We start from the raw sequence: 20,737 nt of genomic DNA, 5'->3' as shown, positions 1-20,737 counted from the left end.
CGCTATTAGAAATAGACTGATGGCAGGAGTTGAGAGCCCAGAGAAGAGACCCCTGGATAGATGGAAGGGTGGCCGTCACGTGAATGATGCAGACCCGCATGAATGGAATGACGGAATCCGCATGGATGAAGTAGCACCGGGCGCCTGGGCCCTGCCCGCAGACGCGTCCCCGGCGCTGGGAAAAGCAGCCTTACGTGTCTTCCCCCTCAGCCCAGCTCCGCCCCCTCTCTCTGGCAGCGCTGGCCTCCAGCCTGAGGACGGCCATGCTCTGCCATCACGGGCGTTGCCTGCTTTGCCAGCTTCTTCTCACGTGAACCTGGACGCTACCGGTTTCCATGGGAACGCTGCCTCCTCTGAGCAGCCGGGCTGAGAGCACTGAGACTCACCGTGGAGTCAGAGAGAGCTCTTGCCAAACAAAACGTGGAAGCATCAAACCGTGAAGGAGACGTTGGCTCATTTGACTACCTTAAAAGTAAAAGCTTTCATTTCTTGAAAGACACCACAAAAAATCGACAGGGTGAGCCGAGGGGCGGGAGAAGTCCCTCTTAGGCAAGTGACAGACACGGAGACTAGAGACCGGACACGGGATAAGAGCAAGAAGCCCGTGTGTCCGCTAACCTGGAAGGCGCGCAGCTGCTGCAGAGCAAGGGGACACAGGTGAGACGACCGCTGGGCAACCCCGCGGGCCTGCAGCCGGCTGAGGTCTACCGGCTGGTCTGCCGGTCCCAGGTCCGGGCGAGGGGGTGGGCAGCGGGCACCACTGGGCGGGGAGCGGGGTCATCACGGCGCCGTGTAGAAACCTGCGTGGAAGTTGCCTACCCACCATGACCCAGAAACTCCAGCTGCGTGTCACACACACGCACACGCTTGGTACACACGTGCAGGGATGTGCGTGTCTGTCACGTGTGCTCAAGGACGCCACGTGGTGATCCCCGTAGCGTCAGCGCCCGTAGTGAACACCTCGGACACACACCAGGGTGAAAAGACATGTGTGTCTCCCTCTTCCGTTGTGTCTAGAGGGCAAACTTGCCCCTGTGGCCATTCCTCAGTCAGTTTGACTCTAGCGTTAGGGGCCGTCTGTTCCCCGGGAAAGCCAGCCATCCGACACGGAGGCGAGGCCGTCACACCGAGACGGTGGGTCCTGGAGCGTCCGATTCGTTTGCCAATAAGAGGCGGTGGATGCGTATCCGAGGGCTGGCCTCTGCGGCCACGTTGCCTCCCATGGCGGGTGGGCGACGGCTCCTCTGCGCGACCCTTGGCAAACCCACACTTCGCGTCAGCTGGACGTCTGCGGACGCATGGCCTCTTGTCCGGTGCGGGGAGCGGTCTCCCCATCCCCTGTCCCCTACCCTGGGTCAGCATGTCTGGAGAGCGGCTCGTGGTCCTCAGCCTTCAGCCCCCAAAGGCAGATGGGTGCCCCGGTGCGGCCCTGGGTCCCATCAGCCATTAGCTGACTCAGGAAGACTGTCTTAGTAGCGTTTGCAGCATTTGCACACCCTCAAGGGATCTCGCGACGCCAGACGGATGGAACCAGGGGCTCTGGACCACACCTTCTGCCGCGTTCGCCCCTGCTGTTCACGTGGGAGCCGCACGGCCCCCAGATCCAGGCTCACGCTGCATCCCTTCAGAGCCCTGCCTCGAGAACTCTGGCCACTGGGGTTGAGTCTGCCCCCCAGGCCGCGCTGCTGCCCTCGGTCAGGGCTCCTGCCCTGTGCCTGAGCTCCGGTGGACACAGCAGCGGCTGGACTGCATTTCACTAATGGAGAATTAATAAGCACTCCTGACAGTCAGGTTTATAAATATGTAAAAAGTATTTTAATTGTTTCTAGCAAAGCAGGCCCGGAGTCAATACTCTCCGACATGACGAGCACTCTGCTGACAGGCGCAGGGTCAGAGGACCCGCGGGCCGGCGCCTGGTCCTGCTCGCTTCCCTCCAGACAGCCTCGCAGCTGCTGACAAATGAGCCCTGAACCGCGTCGATGGGGTCAGTCAGATGTCGGAAAAGTTGGGTGGCACTTTGACTTGAAATATTCATTAGAGCTAATTATGGATTTTCTGACTCTATGAGTTACAGTTTCTATCCCTACGTTGGCAATTTATTTTCCATTTATCATAAACTTCTTAATATTATATTAGCTTTATTGCATTCAATGAGGCAATAGTTCAAATGTTTGCAGTCTCGTTTATTTACTTAGGCTTTTTCTGAGTGCTTACTTTCCTCACAGAGATGAAAGGATGCTCATTCACAGGCCCGCGTGAGTGGAGCAGCTGTTAGGATTCGCTGGCGAGTGTGGTCCTGATGCTTCCCGGGTCCCTATGCTGCCCGAGTCCGCTTCTTGGAGGGGCCTCGGCTGTCCGAGGTCGGAACAGAAAGCGGAGGCTGGGCCTCGGGTGTGCGCGTGGAGGGGCTGCAACTTCCCTCAGGGAGGGTTCAGGGCAGCTGCTGACGGCTGGGGTCGGGCGAGCGGCGGGTGGAGTGTTAATTCTGTGCCTGCGGAGCCCCGGCCCCTGACCACATGCCTGAGTCCCTGTCACACACATGGACACACACGCACGTGTGCACTCACACACCCCAAGTGAAGTTTGAATTCCAGCTAAACAAGTGACTTCCGGCTTCGGGTGCCCCGTCCCGCCCAGCCCGGGCCTGCACTTGGCATTCTCCTGAGGGTTGAGCTGGACCGAGCTGGTCACTCAGAACTGCTCCCGGCACCGGCGGGCGGCTAGTGGTGCTGCTCGTGGCCAGCGGCTCAGGGGCAGGGTGGCCGCAGCTCAGTCCTGCAGGGTGGACCCGGCAGCAGACGTGGGCAGCGGGCGGGCGCTGGGGCCTGGCTCGAGGCCGAAGCGTGGGGTGTCTGGGTCTGGAGGTGTCGGCACTGGCCGCCACGAGCTGGACTCGCCTTCCCGCGCAAAACTGCTTCAGAATCTTCTCACGCCGCTCACTTGGTTTCTCTTTTTGCTCTGCAGGCGCTAGGAAGCTTTTACTTTCTTCACGAATCCTTAAAAAACATCTACCAATTTGACTTTAAAGGTAAGAGGTCACACTGTCCTTTCGTCCTCTGGGATTTTCTGTCCTGGTGACCCTGCCCGCTGCCCTGTGGTCTGGCTTCTCCCGGCCCCTTCCGCCCAGTGTCCCTGTGACAGGACCGCGTGTCCGCTTTGATCCAAGGCTTTGCCGCGGTCACTGGGCAGGGACTTGTGAGGACACCGGCTTTGTGTCTTCTCTGAAGCCTAGATGGTCAGCCCACCCCGGACGGCTTCCCCTCTGGCCCCGGACGGTCCACCCCCGGGCCACACCCCTGCCCCCCTCACGGCTCAGGCCGGGGACTCGGGTTTTCCTGTAATAGAGTTAAGAGGAGAAGAGAACGGTTTGCATCTGTGCGCCTGTCAAATGTGAGAAAGTGGAAAAATGAAAAACACAACCAGACAGCGTGTTTCAGGAAAGAGCAGGCGAGACCGTGTTTGTGGCGGAGCGGACAGCGCCGCCCGTGATCACTGGGCAAATGCTGTGCGTCTCCCGAGGGCCCCCGAGGTGCTCACGCGCGGAGCCCGCGTCTGCCGGCCGCCCCGTCCCAGTCAGCCCGCAGGGTGAGTGTGCACTCACTGCCCAGGCGGGCGCGGCTCTGCACGTTGAGCGTCTCTGAGCTGCACCAGGGCCGTGGAGCCGGATCACAGGCCTCTGCGACGCCTCCCAGGTGTGGAGACTGCGGGAGCGGCCTGCCTCGCAGTCTGTTTAGAATCGTCCTCTCCGCTCACTCCGGAGACAGAGCGTGCTCACAGGCTGAGAAACAGTGACTCCATCAGCCTGAGAACAGGGTCCCAGCAGCGGGTGCTCACCAGGCCGTCGCCTGCGGAGTCCCTGCCCCGCCGAGGAGCTCAGAGCAGCCCAGCAGACCTGGCGGGAGCAGGCTGCTCTCCCCACACTCTTGCAGACTCTGGATGTTGAGGGTCGTGGCCGCGGGGCCGTGAGCGGGCTGGAGGGAGGGTGCAGACCCAGCAGCTCCCAGCACAGCTGCAGCAGAAGGGCTTTGCTTCTAACGGACCTGCACCTCTGGCCCTACAGGCGCCACCTCTGTTGAGCTTCTCTTTCAAGTAAGCCTTTGCAGAAATGCTGTATTACTGCATCAGAGTCATCGTGAAGTGCCTGGCTAGCCCACGGGTATTTACAGCTGTACCTTAGATGTATGTTCGACTCCAGCAAGACCTGCACGTTGTCAGTGACAAGAACTGTGATAACACGGGTGGTGGTCATGCCTTGAGCAGACAAACCTGGCGCGGCGTGTTCCTCCCGACCCACAGTGGTGGCGCAGCCCGGGTCTCGGGCAGGTGTGGCCGCCGGCCCCCGCTCCCCAGCCCCTGCTCTTCAAGGCTTGCATTTCTGCCTGAAATTGAGCTTCAGCAAAAGCAATCCAGATTTGTGCAGTTTGAACACGCTTTAAAGAACAAACAGCCTGGATTTTAACAGATACTTTCCTACTTAGAAAGTTGAGATGAGACAGATGAAAGGGCTCCGGTTCCCTTGATGAGCGTGATGAGCGAGGAAGTAGTCACTTCAGCCCACAGAAGAGATGATCCAAACCAGCTGAAAACAGGTGACTCTCCTTAGACCCCTCAGAGGAGCAAAGTCACAGGACAGACTGCTGCCCCTCAAGCTGGGGAGATGGACAGGCAGGCCAGAGAGTCAGAGCCACTGAGCAGAGACCACCGCACAGTCAGGACACCTCAGGGAGGCTGCGTGTGGTCATCCCTAGGGCCCCCTTCGAGGGTTGGCCTCCAGGAGCCCCACCAGGTTCTCAGGATGAATATCAAGGGAAATCCCTGCGTGCCTCTGGCAGGGGAGGGGAGAGCAGCAATTCTGAAATGCCCAGAGCATTCTGTTCCTCCCAGAGGCCAGACCTCAAGGAAAACTCTTGACTAGGGCCCAGCCCACTGGAGTCTGATCAAGGCCCAACCAACGGGGAGGAAGATAGACAGTTCCAGCCTCCGCTAAGCTTCCTGTCGCACCTGGGCAAGCAAGAGGAGCAAGTTCAATCCAAAGCAAGTAGAAGAGAAGGAACAATGAAAATCAGAGCGCACAGCGATGACACTGAAAACGGATGCTCATTGGAGAAAATTGATGAAACCGGAAGCCGATTCTTTGAAAAGATCAGTAAAATTGGTAAACCTTTAGCCAGGTTAACAAAGAGAAAAAGACACAAATTAATATTAGAAATGAGAGGTGGGCCATCACTACTGATCCAGTGGACATTAGAAGGGTAATATAGAAATCTTGTGAACAAGTCTGCACCTGTAGATGTGATGACTTAGATGGCCCACTTCCTTGAAAGATACAGCCTATCAAAACTCATTCAAGGAGAAATAGATAATATGAGTTATCTGTTAAAGGAAATTTAGTCAATAATTAATAACTTTCTAAACAAGAAAGCATCAGACCCAAATGGTTGTCACTGGTGAATTCTACTAAACATTTAAGGAAGAGATTATACCGGTTCTTTTAGAATCTCTTCCAGGAAGTAAAAGCAGAGGGAAAACTTCATTCATTCTACATGGCTAGCATTACCCTAATACCAAAACCAAATAAAGATATTACAAAAAAAAGGAAAACTACAGGCCAGTATCTCTCATGAACATACAAAGGAAAATTCTCGATGTTGATAATATTGGCAACTCAAAACCAACAACGTGTAAGAAAAATCACACGCTGTGACCAGTTCAGATCTATCCCAGGCGTGCGCACCTGGTCCAACATTCAAAACTCAGTTACTGTGAGCCATCACCTCAATAGGCTAAAAAAGAAAATCACATGATTATATCGATAGACGTAGAAAAAATTTGATAAAGTCCAATGCCCATTTATAATAAAAACTCAGGAAGCTAGAAATGGAGGAGACCTTCCTCAACTTGACAAAGAACAGCTACGGAGATTCTGCACTCTCATACTTAATAGTGAAAAGCCAGACCTAGATGCTTTTTCCCTACGATCAGTATCCAGGTGGGGTGTCCACTCTCACCATTTCTCTTCCACATCGCACTAGAAATCCTGGCTAGTGTAATATGACAAGAAAAGGACGTAAAAGTCTTATTGATGGGAAGATGTTGTCTTACTTCTTAGGTGACTTGTTTATATAGAAAATCCTAAGGAATTAACATCAACCGCGGTAGCAGCAGAAGCTAGTACCAATAAGCAAGGTTGCAGAATATGAGTTTAATAAGCATAAGTCAAGGGCTTTCACTGATAGCATTTAACAGGCAGAATTCAAAATTAACAACATAATATCATTTACATTAGCACACATACCAAAAAGAAGTACTTGGGAACAAACCTAACAAAATACATACAATATTGGGGTTTCCTGGTGGCTCAGTGGTAAGGAACCCTCCTGCCAGTGCAGGAGACACAAGTTCAGCTCCTGATCTGAGAAGATCCCACACACCATAGGGCAACAAAGCCTAAGTGCCACCCCTGTAGAGCCAGTGCTCTAGAGCCCAGGAGATGCGACTGCTGAGGCCCCCTGCTGCAGCTGCTGGAGCCCGCAGACCCTAGAGCCCGTGCACCGCAACCAGAGACGCCCCCACACGCCGCAACCAGAGAAATCCTGTGCGGCGTGAAGACCCAGCACAGCCACAAATAAATACATTAGATTAGTTTTTTAAAATATGTGCAATATCTCCATGAGAAAAACTATAAAATCTGATTAAAGGAATCAAAGAAGACCCAAGTGAGTGGAAGAATAGTCCATGTTCATCTATAGGAAGATTCAGTATTGTCAGGTTCTTTCCAACTTGATCCATAGATTCAACACAAGCTTGTTCTAAGTCCCAGAAAGTTGTTTTTGTGGGTACTGACCAATTTATCCTAAAGTTTATATGGAGAGGAGGTAAAAGACCCAGAATAGCCAACCCAGTATTGAAGGAGGAGAACAAGATTGGAGGGCTGACACTACTCAACTTCAAGACTTTCTATAAAGTTACAGCAATCAAAGCAGTGTGATGTTGGTGGGAGAACAGACAAATAGATCGATCAAACGGAATAGCGAGAGCAGAAACGGACCCTCACTCACAAAGTCAACTGATCGTTGACAAAGGAGCAAGAATAATAAAATAGAGCAAAGACAGTCTTCTCAACAAGCGGTTCTGGAATCTACCACGTGCAAGAAAAATGAATCTAGACACAGACCTTGTACCTTCACAGATATTAACTCAAAATGAGTCAGAGACCTAACTGTAAAATGTGAAGGTATAAAACTCTTGGACGATAACGCAGGAGAAAACGTAGGCGACCTTGGGTTTAGTGATGGCTCTTTAGATACAATACCGAAAGCATGATCCGTGAAAGGAATAATCATAAGCTGGACTTTATTGGAGTGAAACACATGTTCTCGCTCTGTTAAGAGAATGAGAAAAGCAGCCAGAGACTGGGAGAAAATATTTGAAAAGGCACATAAGGAATGTTATCCAAATAAAAAAGAACTCTTTAAAACTCAGCAATAAGAAAACAACACAATTTACAAGTGAGCCAAAGAAAGGCAGTGCCAAAGAATGTTCAAACTACCACACAATTGCACTCTTCTCACATGCTAGCAAAGTGATGCTCAAAATTCTCCAAGCGAGGCTTTAACGGTATGTGAACCAAGAACTTCCAGATATTCAAGCTGGATTTAGAAAAGGCAGAGGAACCAGAGATCAAATTGCCAGCATTCGTTGGATCATAGAAAAAGCAAGACACTTCCAGAAAAACATCTACTTCTGCTTCATTGACTACACTAAAAAGCCTTTGACTGTGTGGATCACAACAAACTGTGCAAAAATTCTTAACGAGATGGGAATACCAGACCACCTCACCTTCCTCCTGAGAAACATGTATGCAGGTCAAGAAGCAACAGTTAGAATCAAACATGGAACAACAGACTGGTTCCAAATTGGGAAAAGAGTATGTCACGGCTGTATATTGTCACTCTGCTTATTTAACTTCTATGCAGAGTACATCCTGAGAAACACCGGGCTGGATGAAGCACAAGCTGGAATCAAGATTGCCAGGAGAAATATCAATAACCTCAGATATGCAGATGACACCACCCTCATGGCAGAAAGTGAAGAACTAAAGAGCCTCTTGATGAAAGTGAAAGAGGAGAGCGAAAAAGCTGGCTTCAAATCCAACATTCAAAAATGAAGATCATGGCATCCAGCCCCATCATTTTATGGCAGATAGATGGGGAAACAATGGAAATAGTGACAGACATTATTTTCTTGGGCTCCCAAATTACTGCAGATGGTGACTGCAGCCACAAAATTAAAAGGCTCGTGCTCCTTGGAAGAAAAGTTGTGACCAACCTAGACAGCATATTAAAAAGCTGAGACATTACTTTGCCAACAAAGGTTTGTATAGTCAAAGCTATGGTTTTTCCGGTAGTCATGTATGAATGTGAGAGTTCGACTATAAAGAAGGCTGGGTGTCGAAGAAATGGTGCTTTTGAACTGTGGTGTTGGAGAAGACTCTTGAGAGTCCCCTGGACTGCAAGGAGATGAAACCAGTCAGTCCTGAAGAAAATCAATCCTGAATATTCATTGGAAGGACTGATGCTGAAGCTGAAGCTCCAATAGTTTGGTCACCTGATGCGAAGAACTGACTCATTGGAAAAGACCCTGATGCTGGGAAAGGTTAAAGGCAGGAGTAGAAGGGGACGACAGAGGACGACATGGTTGGATGGCATCACCAAATCGATGGACATGAGTTATAGCAAGCTCCGGGAGTAGGTGATGGACAGGGAAGCCTGGCATGCTGCAGTCCATGGGGTCGCAAAGAGTCGGATACGACGGAGTGACTGAACAGCAAAAGATTTGAACAGAATCTCACCCAAGAAGATACACAGATATGATGAAAAGCTATTCAATATCATATGCCATCAGGGATATGCAGGTTACAACCCCTACACACCTGTGAGAACACCTGAAATCTGACACACGCTGGCAGGATGTGGGGCAGCAGGAAGTCTCCCTCTTTGCTAGTGGGGATGCAAAATGGTCCAGCCTCTGGGGTCGTTTGACAATTTCTTGCAAAGCTGCACACACTCTTATATGTCTTGGCATTTACCCAAATGAGTTGAAAACTTAATGTCCACACACAAAGCTGTACAGAAATGTTTATAGCATCTTTTTTCACAGTTAGCAAAAACTGGAAGTAAGCAGAGTATGTCCCTCATAGATGAAGGAATACACAGACTGTGGGCCATCCAGACTTGGAATATCTTCCAGCAGCAAAACGAAATGACTATCAAGATACAAAAACTCATGGAGGAAGCTCAAACGTGTGTTCCTGAGGGATCATGGCCCCTCTGGGGAAGGCCACCCACAGTGGAGGCAGCAGAAGTGAGGCTGGCTGACCCGGCTTGGGTGGGGCATGGTCTCAGGGCCGTGCAAGTGCTCCGTGAGGCTGCAGTGGTGGGTAGGTCCATTTGTGATGTCTGCATTTGTCGGGACCCCCAGCGCGCACAAGCCCGCCAGCGCAGGCTGTTGGGAAGGTACGAAAGTGAGTTAGTCACTCAGTTGTGTCCGACTCTTTGTGACCCTGGGAACTGTAGCCCGTCAGGCTCCTCTGTCCTTGGGGTTCTCCGGGCAAGAAGACTAGAGTGGGTAGCCTGTCCCTTCTCCAGGGGATCTTCCTGACCCAGGGACTGAACCTGGGTCTCCTGCACTGCAGGCCGATTCTTCACCATCTGAGCCACCAGGAGGTTGGGAACTCTCCAGTTTCAACTCAGTTTTTGTAATCCCCAAGCTGCTCTGAACATAAAGTCTTACTTGTTTATGAAAGACCAAGGCCTTCTCCTACCCACCCCTCCTCAGCCTCCTCTTTCCTCACGGGACCCAGGTTTCATCTCAGCAGAATTTCCTCCTGCCACGGCCCCCACCCCCGCCCTCCTCCCAGCAAGCCTCAGGGCCGGACCCCCACGTGGCCCGTGCCCTCTGCAGATTCCATGGGGCCCAGGGCGCCCGGGCTCCTCGGGCTCCCTGACGTCCCCCGGTCTGACCTCACCCGTCCTACACACTGGCCGCCGTGCTCCCGTTCTGGAGTGGACTCCTCCTCCGTCCTGGCAGCTCGGGCCTCTCTGGACCCTTATCCGTTTACCCTCCCCCAGGCACCGGCTCGTGGGCCTTGAGAGGCAGCGGTGTGGGGACCTGGGGGGGCAGTTGAGGGGCAGAGGCGCCCGTCGGCAGGGGCCCGGCTCCCTGGTTTGGGGACAAGCTCGGAGGAGCGGCGGGCCCCGCCCAGGGGGCTGTCTTCGTGTCCCGTCTCTGCTCCCTGGGCTCGCGCGGCGGGCGCTGCTCCACAAAGCGCAGAGGGGGCTGCTCACGGGATACGGGGCCGGACCTCAGGGCCCTCCCCACGTCCCGCCAGGAGCAGGGAAAGTGTGACGCCCCCGCAGCTGGTGGGGGCAGCCTTCCACCCCCAGCCCAGTGAGAGCGTTTGTTTAGCCCCGTGGTGGACGCAGGGACAGTGGTCTGTGAAGGGAGTGATCCTGGCCCGGGTGTGCGGGAGCAGACAGGCCCTGTGTGCGGGGGGTCGGCCGGATACGGGGCAGGCGGGGAGTGGGCCCAGAGCTCCCAGCCGCCTTGCCTGCGCCCCCCACCCAGTCTCACTTAAGGACTCCCCTTCCCTGGCCGTGAGTGATGGCAGGAGGAAATCAATGTTATTAAATAAATTTACCTTCAGCGCGAGTGGATGGTAGTTCCATAGCCCTTTTAAATGCAGCCGTTTGCTCAGCGGAGCCAATTAGCCCCTGTAAACCTGAGGCCAGGCGCTCTGAGGGTGATGAAGTCCAGGGTCAGCGTCCAGCCGCAGGGATGGCAATTTATGGGCCCCGGGCCCCCGGGAGCAGCTGCACAGGGCTGCCCGGGTGGGTCGCGGGACCAGCTGCACAGGGCTGCCCGGGTAGGTCGCGGGACCCCGTGGCCCTGAGCCGGGGGCGGGGTGCAGAGCTGAAGTCACCCCCGGCCTTCTTCCAGCCAAGAAGTACAAGAAGGTGACCGGCAAGGAGATCTACTCGGACACACTGGAGAGCACGCCCATGCTGGAGAAAGAGAAGTTCCCGCAGGACTACTTCCCCGAGGTAGGTCCCTGCCGGCCGCCCTCGCCCGTGTGCGCCCCCGGGGTGGCCAGCCCAGCGCGGCCCGGGCCACAGGACGTCCCCACCGCACGCCCGCTGCTGTGGTGCCCCGGGGTGCTGCTCTGCTGGAGGTTCCGACCTGGGTGGGTTCGGTGGTGGGGTGGCCTCGGGGGAGGCCTGGAGGACCTGTGGTTGACGTCAGCAGGTGAGTCTTCCAGGCATCGTCACCCCCAGGCAGAAGAGCCTTCCCCCAAAGGTGCAGGAGGACTGTCCCTTGGGGCTCCCAGCAAACCTCGCTGTGGTGACGCTCTGACGGGAGTGCCGGGGCGTGGGGGCGCAGGCCCTCGGGGGGCTCTTCCACAGGGGAAGCCCTGGAGTGCGGTCCCCCTCCTACCGCCCAGGCGCCTGCTCCGCAGAGCTCCGGAAGCACAGGGAGGTGTAGGTTGCTCCTCACCACTGTTCAGACGCGGTCAGGAAGCCTGGATGTGGTTCCTGTGGGTTTCAGGCACTTTTGTACAGTTTTGTTATTTTTATGCAGTCATTACGCTGCGTACACAATTTTGGATCCCGGTACTTTTAGAGAATGTTGTAATAACGAGCGTCTCTGGAGCCTCCTGACTGTGAAATCCACAGGTTGATCCAGGTGAATCACCTTCCCTGGGGGCCTGTGGACGCAGAGTGGGATGTGACCCTGGTGAAGCTTGGGGGAGGGGCGTGGAGAGCTGGGCATCACCCTGCCCCATCCCCCGACTCTGGAGGAGCATCGCCCACCCCCCCACCCCCACCCCCACCCCGCACCCGGCACTTGATTTCAGCAAGGCCACGACTTTATTAACTTGCTTTATGACCCGCTCCTGTGGTGAAGGAATTGTGGCCTCTGCCATGAAGGATGAGCACCTCGTCCCCGCCAGGCACAGCTTCCCCATCCATTGTCCCTGCCAAGGACTTGATGTCAGGGGCCGCCTCCCAGCCCGCAGCCCCACCCGCTGCTGTCCCTGCCCCGGGGGCTGTCCCCTCTGCTCTGCAGGTTGGGGAGGGTGTGGTTGGGGAGCTCCGAAAGCTTCCTTCCTCAGCGCGCCCTCCCCCTGACCACCTCCCACCCCGATGCAGCCCAGCCCCGCAGTCCCCGCTGGGCCGGGGCCGTTGGCCAGAGCTGCGTTCAGCAGGAGGGTGGTCGAGCTTCCTGGGAACAGGGCAGGGGCTGAGAAGTCAGCTCGACAGGCCGAGTCATCTCCTCGCACCCCCCCCACCCCGCATCCAGACTCCCCCCAGCTCCCCTGCAGCCAACACTGGCCCCGGCCTGAGAGGGACCAGAGACCACAGTGGAAATGGTGCCAGCTCAGGGGAGGCTAGGGGCTCTGCAGGACCACAGGGAGGCCCTTGGCCTCTGACAGCGGGAGGGCCAGCTTGCAGGGGTCCAGGGGGCACGTAAGGGACAGCCCTGAACCGACCAAGTAGGAGGCTCTGGTATTTCAGCAGCTTCTCTGCAGGGGGGACCCTGACACCCCCGGCGATGTCCGGGGTCCGTGCACCCAGCAGGGAAGGCCAGGGCACCTTGCCTGGTCAGTGCAGGGACTGGACGGACAGCGGGCAGTGCTGGGCCCAGGGCCTCACGGGACAAGGACTTGACGGCCAGGTGGGGAGCCTTTGAGGTAGCCCCCCCTTTCCCCCACCCAAGCAGCTCAGTATCTTTGTTTGCAACTTTCTCCTTTAATCGGCCCTCGAGTCCTGAGCCGCGAAGGGCTGAGGCGAGCGCGGCCCTGACTGGCGGGCACCTGGGCCGGCAGGCGGCCTCTGCTGGAGCCCAGCCCGCCGGTTCCCTCGCGGCGCCGCTGCCCCTGCCCGCTGCCCCCCAGGGGCTGCCTGGTGTCCGGGACGTCATCCCGCTCCGCATCCGCCAGGGCCGGGATGCACTTGGTGGCCCGGCTCGAAGCGGATGTGCGCGGTGCGTCCCCGTCACCCCGGAGACTTAGCTGACCCCCCAGAGCCCCTCGTCCCCGTCACTTGCAGCTGACTTGGAGTCTGGGGTCCTCTCACTGCCCTGTGGCCTTGGAGCCGGGTCACCGGAGGCCCCTGGCCAGGGACTGTGGCAGTCCTCAGAGAAGAGTCGTCTGTGACGGTCACCGTGTCCTCCTGGCTGGGCCGAGGAGCCCCACAGACAAGACCACTCCCTGCAGGGGAGGCCCGGCACCTGACCCAGAGCCTCCGCGAGCCTGACTTGCCCCCAGCCTGCCCGCCGTGGCTCCGGCCTGCACCCCTCCCGGGACCGTGGCCTCCTTCCAAGGGCCCCGCACCTCTCACCCTCGAGCTCTGCTCTGCGGGGCACCCTCTCCAGGCCCCAGCGTGCCTGAGGTCCCCCCCGTCTCTCCCTCTCCAGGCCCCAGTGTTCCTGGGGTCCCCCATCTCTCTCTCTCCAGGGCCCAGCATGCCTGGGAGTCACCCCTGGTCTCTCTCCAGGCCCCATCATGCCTGGGGGTTGCCCCTGGTCTCTCTCCAGGGCCCAGCGTGCCTGGGGTCCCCCTGTCTCTCTCTCCAGGGCACAGCGTGCCTGGGGTCCCCCTGTCTTTTTCTCTCTCCAGGACCCAGCATGCCTGGGGTCCCCTCCGTCTCTCCCTCTCCAGGCCGCAACGTGCCTGGGGTCCCCCATCTCTCTCTCTCCAGGCGCCAGCGTGCCTGGGGTCCCCCCGTCTCTCTCTCTCTCTCCAGGCCCCAGCGTGCCTGGGGTCCCCCATCTCTCTCTCTCCAGGCGCCAGCATGCCTGGGGTCCCCTCCGTCTCTCTCCCTCTCCAGGGCCCAGCGTACCTGGGGTCCCCCCCGTCTCTCTCCAGGCCCCAGCGTGCCTGGGGTCCCCCATCTCTCTCCAGGGCCTCAGCGTGCCTGGGGTCCCCCTAGTCTCTCTCTCTCTCTCCAGGCCCCAGCGTGCCTAGGGTCCCCCATCTCTCTCTCTCCAGGGGCCAGTGTGCCTGGGGTCCCCCGTCTCTCTCTCTCCAGGGCCCAGCGTCCCTGGGGTCCCCCATCTCACTCTCTCCAGGGCCCAGCGTGCCTGGGGTCCCCCCGTCTCTCTCTCTCTCTCCAGGCCCCAGCATGCCTGGGGTCCCCCATCTCTCTCTCTCCAGGCCCCAGCATGCCTGGGGTCCCCTCCGTCTCTCTCCCTCTCCAGGGCCCAGCGTACCTGGGGTCCCCCCCGTCTCTCTCCAGGCCCCAGCGTGCCTGGGGTCCCCCCATCTCTCTCCAGGGCCTCAGCGTGCCTGGGGTCCCCCTGGTCTCTCTCTCTCTCTCCAGGCCCCAGCGTGCCTGGGGTCCCCCATCGCTCTCTCTCCAGGCCCCAGCGTGCCTGGGGTCCCCCCTGTCTCTCTCCCTCTCCAGGCCCCAGCGTGCCTGGGGTCCCCCCGTCTCTCTCCAGGGCCCCAGCATGCCTGGGGTCCCCCCCGTCTCTCTCCCTCTCCAGGGCTCCAGCGTGCCTGGGGTCCCCCTGTCTTTCTCTCTCCAGGGCCCAGCGTGCCTGGGGTCCCTCCGTCTCTCTCTCTCCAGGCCCCAGCTTGCCTCGGGTCCCCCGTCTCTCTCTCTCCAGGCCCTAGCGTGCCTGGGGTCCCTCCGTCTCTCCCCCTCCAGGCCCCAACTTGCCTGGGGTCCCCCGTCTCTCTCTCTCCAGGGCCCAGCGTGCCTGGGGTCCCCCGTCTCTCTCTCTCCAGGGCCCAGTGTGCCTGGGGTCCCCCAGTCTCTCTCTCTAGACCCCAGCATGCCTGGGGTCCCCTGTCTCTCTCTCTCTCCAGGCCCCAGCGTGCCGAGGGTCCCCCCGTCTCTCTCCCGCCAGGCCCCGGAGGCATGATGTGGGCTAAGGTGGGCGGGTGGATGAGTGGGCACGTTGGGGGCTCAGCCGTGGTCCCCTTGCCGCACACCCTCCGAGGGAGGGGCTGGCTGGGCTGCGGGCTCTGCGGGGCCCCCCTGCCCACCACAGGCGGAGGACAGAGCGTCTCTGGCGGAAGGCGGTGGGGTGCCTCTGTGGGGACCCAGATGTCTGCACCGGGGCAGTGTGTCGCTGGGACAAGGTGACCCCAGCCTGGCCCCCCGGAATCGCCCGTGTGTGTGGTCCGCGGGGTCTGACGTTGAGTTTCCAGGACTTGTCCATTTTCCTTTCATCTTGATGAATTAACAGGAGGAAAACCTTATTGAGAAAAACACACGTGTTTCTACTGTTCTGTCGATAGTCTGGGGTTTCTCAGCTGTGAGAAGCCCCAGGACCACTGGCGGGACCCTGTGTCTACCGGAGGCCCCCCGGGGTCCCACGGGGTCAGCAGGCCCCGGCAGGCCCGCCCCACCGCTTCCTTCAGACACATTTTGGGGGAGGGAATTAGTGTAAGACTGATTTCTGTTTCTTTTATTACCACCTCTTAAGGATAATCTAAATGTAATTACCACGATGGAGGCATAATGCCATTCCAAATAATTACAGCCCGCCGCGCATAAAACTAACAGAACTTTCCCCGCTGATTTACGGGTTCTTTTGGCTCAACACGCGTTTCAAACACTGCCTCTGGGAGCAGCACTTCAGATAATGCGAGACCATTTTTAAAAAGCAGATTTGTGTAGTCGATTGGGGCTGAGGCGTTTTTTTTCCTCAAGCCCGTAGTGAGAAATTGGTTGTTGCCATAGATCACGGGGCCCGCTCCGAGCTCTTATGAAAGATGAATTAATTCCGCTAATGCTCCGAGGCGGGTCTTTCACGGGGGCTGTGTGCTGATAACCTCCCGCAGCCTCCCTTTTCTCACCGAGATTTATGTCGTCTTTTAGTAGATGAAGCCGCCTGTGCTCGCAATCCATCTGCTGGTAAAGGAATCCTATTAACAGGGCATCTGAGCGGGGACTTGATATTGTCAGCTGAACGATGTGCCCCCTCCCCGACCGCCGTGGTCTCCTCTCCAGGGGCGAGAGCCTCTCTGAGAGTCGGGGTGGGTGCCCAGCGGCAGCTGGCCACCCCAAGACTCCTCGGGGGCTGGAGAAGGCGGTGATGGCCAGGGCACCCAGCAGGGTGGACAGGACAGTAGGAGGCAGGGGAGACCCGAGTCCCGCCCGCGCACCCTGCCTCCTTGCGCAACAAGCATCTGCGTCCAGAAGCTTGTGTGCGGATGCCCCAGCCCCCCTCCATGAGGGTGCGGACCACAGGACACTCCAGGGGCCCGGACCCTGGTCCCGCTTCCGAAGGCTCGCCCTGAGCCCAGGAGCCGGGCCTCTGAGGCAGGGCCGCTCTGCACTGCAGCTTCTGGCTTCCCGACGTGCCTGAGGGCAGCGGGGTGGCGGTGACCACCTCCCATTCTCTGCAGGGGCAGTGGTCCCGGATGGAGGGTCAGTCACTGGTTCTCCAGAGAGGCCGACGGGGCGGGGGAGGCACCAACCCCCGTGCACCTGGAGACCCCCCTCCGCCTCCTGCTCTGGCGCTAGGAGAAGGCGAGGGGGCCCCCGAGGACCTGCCCCGGCCCCCCGGCCCTCCAGCCCCGCGGGTGACCCCTCCCACGTGACCCTGGGTGCAGTTCTCAACCTTAGGGGCTCCTGGGTTCCACAGGAGCTGCACTGACCGCCGAGGTGGTTCTAACCAGCCGTGGTCAGACAGAAGGCCAGTGAGGCAGGGTCCTGACAAGGACTCGTCCGGACTCAAGGCCACTGTGACCTGGCCAGCCCAGGCCGTGCAGAGGGCGGGGGCGGCTCCAGAGGGAGTGGGAGGAGCCCCTCATGAAGTCTGGCTGTTAGGGGGTGGTCGGGAATGGGGGGTGGGGTGGTGAGGGGAGGCCCTTCAGCTGGGCGTCCGCGTTCAGCGAGCCCCTGGCCAGGCCGGAGCCCGTGCCGCCCTGGATGCAGCATCGGGACCACACGGGCCCCCACCCCCGCCTGTCCCCACGGCCCTCCCCACGCCCCTCCTGAGCACCAGCCCCAGGCTGCCCCGGGAGGGCAGACGTTCCAGGAGGCCGTGCTGGCGTGAGGCTGTGGCCTGGGGGTCAGGAAGGGCCCCGCGTGGCCGTGTGGGTCAGACTTGACGACGCCCCAGCACAGCGTGACGGTGGCCCCAGCACAGCGTCATCACAGGGCCTTCGCGGGCGGCCTGCCCCCCGCCACCCACCGCTGACCAGTGTGGCCTGTTTGCCTTTCAGTGCAAGTGGTCGAGGAAAGGCTTCCTCCGGACGCGGTGGTGCCTCGCGGACTGGTACGTTCTCCACAGCCCCGCGCCCCCCGGCTGGACGGGGCTGGTGGGCCCCGTGACGCCCGGGGACCCCGAGCGTGGCAAACGGGCCCAGGCCCCCGTGTCCCAGCCCTCGCTGGAGGCCCCCACGGCCACGGCCAGCAGCGTTCTGAGCATGGGGGGGGGACCCTCGGGGAGTCAGGCGCCCGCACCCCTCTGCTGCAACGGGCACCTCGAGGAGCCCATGCCCACTGCCCTGCCCTGTGCTTGCCCACCTGGCTCTGCGCTGCGGGTGCTCCGCTGGGGGAGGCCCGTCCTGCCTCTGGCCGACAGCTGCAGCCCGTCCCGCCCCCCACGGCCACACGACCCCCTCGCTGGGGCCGCACGCGATCCGGCCATCCCCTGGGCGGGGGTCCCAGAGCTCTGGGGCGGGAGGAGCCGAGACCGCCGCAGCCTGTGACCCGGCCCCTGACGGCCGCCCACGGACCAGGGAGGGGCTCAGGGAGGGGCTCAGTGGTCACTGTGCGGCTGGAGTGGAGCTGCCGCTTCTTCCACGTGCTCGGGCGGGTGTGGGGGGGCGTGTGCTGTCAGGCTGGGTTTCGGGGCCTGGTGGCCCCAACTCCACAGGGGGCGTGGAGCCCACCCACCCACTCTGCTGTGGACCAGACAGGCCCCAGCAACGCCCCAGGGCTCCCGGGGGTGACGGGCCCACCCGTCCGGGGGGGCTGTGAGCTCGGGGCTGCTTCTGCAGAGTGAACTGAGCCTCCAGTGCCCCGGCACGGGGACCCCACGGGAGCCCTGACCTGCCCGGGTCTTCGGGCTGCACAGCCAGCTGCGCAGGGGAGCTGAGGCCTGGGCAAGCGCCCCACTCCTCCCCATCCTCCCTGCCCTCCCCTGCCTCAACCCCTCCCCCTCCTCCTGCTCCTCCCCCTCCTCCCTGTTCCTCCCACTCCTCCCCTCTCCTCCCCCTCCTCCCACTCCTCCCCCTCCTCCCCCTCCTCACCCTCTTCACCCTCCCCTTCCTCACCCCCTCCTCCCCCTCCTCCCCCATTCACTCCCCTCCCCCTCCTCCCTGCTCCTCACCCGCTCCCCCTCCTCCCTGCTCCTCACCCCCTCCCCCTCCTCCCTGCACCTCACCCCTCCCCCTCCCCCTCCCCCCTCCCCCCTCCCCCTCCCCCCTCCCCCTCCCCTCCCCCTCCTCCCCCTCCCCCTCCCCCCATCCTCCCTGCCCTCCTCCACACCTCAGAGGAGGACTTGCCCCGGGCAGCCTGGCTGCATCTTCCCCTGGGAGCTGGGTGGGATGGCAGGGGGCCGCCCCAGGGACCCAGCGGCTCCAGCCCTCATCCTGAGCGCGCTGTCTCTGTCCCCGCAGTGCCTTTGACTTGGTGAACATCCATCTTTTCCATGATGCTTCCAACTTGGTTGCCTGGGAGACTAGCCCCTCCGTGTACTCGGGGATCCGGCACAAGGCCCTGGGCTACGTGCTCGACAGGTAGGTGCTGAGGGGCCTCCCCGCCCACCCGCCTCTGGTAAGGATTGAGGCTGGCTTTTCACCTTGTCCCAGCTTGCTTTCCCCTGTTTGCCAAAAATACGAAACTGACAAATGTCGACCGGAGGATAAAGCACAAGCCCCGCCCCCTGCCCACCGACCCCTGACCCCTGCCCCCTGACCCCTGCCCCCTGCCCGCTGAGTGCTGCCTCCCTCCCCGCTCTGCCCCTGCTTCTCGGTCCGAGCTTCGGGTCCCTGACTGGAGTGGAGGCCGCCTCGGTGGTCTTCAGGACGGGGGCCCCTCCACCTGCTGCCCAGGCTCTCGGCCCCCGCTGCCACCCAGCCCCATCACGGCCGGTGCACACGGCCCTCCATCTGTCTGTATTGATCTCCCATGACCTCTGCCGCGTTGGCGCTGACGGGCTCTTGTCTGGGAGGGAGAGGCCGTGCACACCCCAGTTAATCGGCTACCTGCCGAGCCCCCCACACAGCCCCGGCTCTCAGGGCACCCAGGCCTGCCTGGCCTTGGGAAGCGTCTCCGATTTCCCCAGGGCCCTGCTGGCCCACCCGGACCCCAAGTTGTACTTGGCCAGGATGCACTCTGGATGGAGTGGGAGGCCAGGGGCCTGTCTCCTGGGACGAGGCAGTGGTCACCAGCTCACTTCCAGGGTCCCCGAGGTCTGTCCGTCGCCCTGAGACCCGGCACATCGGGGACACGGGGATCTGCCTGCCCTTGCTGCATCCACAGCAGGTGCTCCTCGGGGCTGGGCGTCCAGCTATGGACTGAGTTGGGTGTCGGTCGCCAGAGGCAGGGAGCCTTCACCGCTCGGGGCCACTGGTAGCCGGGCGCCAGCACTGGTCTGTGCTGAGGCTCCGGGCGGTCAGCCCACAGGGGCATCGGCCTGCACCCCAGCTGGAACAGGCTTCTTGGTCCAGGGGAAGGGGGACAGACGCGTGCAATCATGGCAGACTCGGGAGTCGCCTTGCTGGGAGGGGTGACCCTCACAGCAGCCAGACGGCCTCCCAGGCCGCCTTCAGAGCAGTGCCAAGCTGGCCAGGGAATGGGCAGCTCTTGGAGGCTGCAGTCAGTCGGCAGAGGCGAGTGGCCTCAGGGCTTGTCAGGGCCCTGAACTCCTGCTGCTCCGCGGCCCCCGGGAAGCGCGGCCTCCGCGTTCCCATGGACGGCGTCTGTGGGGCGCCCAGCCAGCCGCGTCCGGACCTCCCGGTGCGGCCGGGCGTCCGCACAAAGGGCTGCTCTGTGGCGGTGAGTGACGGGCGCCCTTTCTTCGGGGCTGCTAACCTTTTGGCAGCCACCAGCAGACTGCATTCTGCTCAGCCGATGGGAGGACAATGCCATGCTGGCCCCCTGAATGGACGCTGCCACCAAGGGGGCCCCATTCAGGGCGTTGGGAACCTCTGGGAACATTGTCTGCGGCCCATGTGGACGCAGAGAGGCAGCGTGGGGGTCCCAGCCTAATCTCCCTGGAGGGCCTCACAGGCCCGTGTTTCCACCCGAGCACGGGTGTCAGGCCCAGGAAGGGCGGCCCGGCAACCCACGTCCTACCCCCGCAGGCTGGGCCGGGGCACCTGCGTTAAGACCAAGAGGCACCTCGTGCCGTGCTTGCAACTTTCCTGTGACTCTAAGATTATTTCAAAGTGAAAAGCTAACTTATAAAGAAAAACGCCCAAGAAGAAGACTCTGGTCTGAAGTGTGTGAACTTGCAGACGTCAGAAAATAGGCTTTCCGGTGTTATTAGAGGGCGGGTTTTATGGCAAACTGATGTTTTGCACAATAATTTCTTGCTTGAAACCTCTTGTTCTGAAAGGTTAGAAGGAGACAGACCTGTAGTTAGGGAAGCATACCAGGCTCAGAGATGTGGGGATGGCGGTGTTGGGGCCTCTGCGTGGGGCTGGGGTCCCATCTGCCTGGGGGTGGCTCGGACCCTCCCCGGGTCTCTGGGGGGCTGCGTGCACCTT

General features: G+C 59.7%; 1 protein-coding gene across 3 annotated transcripts in view; it reads left to right on the top strand.

The window, feature by feature from the left end:
- The window catches only part of INPP5A (inositol polyphosphate-5-phosphatase A), a 158,784-nt gene that overhangs the window by 105,172 nt on the left and 32,875 nt on the right, over window positions 1-20,737 (top strand). For all 3 annotated transcript variants that reach the window (XM_081572856.1, XM_081572858.1, XM_081572859.1), the window contains exons 5-8: window positions 2,965-3,028; window positions 10,999-11,102; window positions 17,243-17,295; window positions 18,644-18,763. In XM_081572856.1, coding sequence (XP_081428982.1) covers window positions 2,965-3,028; window positions 10,999-11,102; window positions 17,243-17,295; window positions 18,644-18,763 — 341 coding nt within the window. The remainder of the gene's footprint in view (window positions 1-2,964; window positions 3,029-10,998; window positions 11,103-17,242; window positions 17,296-18,643; window positions 18,764-20,737) is intronic.

The sequence above is a fragment of the Giraffa tippelskirchi genome, chromosome 2 (genome assembly GCF_054371585.1).
Source record: "Giraffa tippelskirchi isolate mGirTip1 chromosome 2, T2T-mGirTip1v1.2.pri, whole genome shotgun sequence".
NCBI lineage: Eukaryota > Metazoa > Chordata > Mammalia > Artiodactyla > Giraffidae > Giraffa > Giraffa tippelskirchi.
Note: the sequence above shows the minus strand (reverse complement) of the source record. Positions and strands in the feature narration are given on the sequence as shown.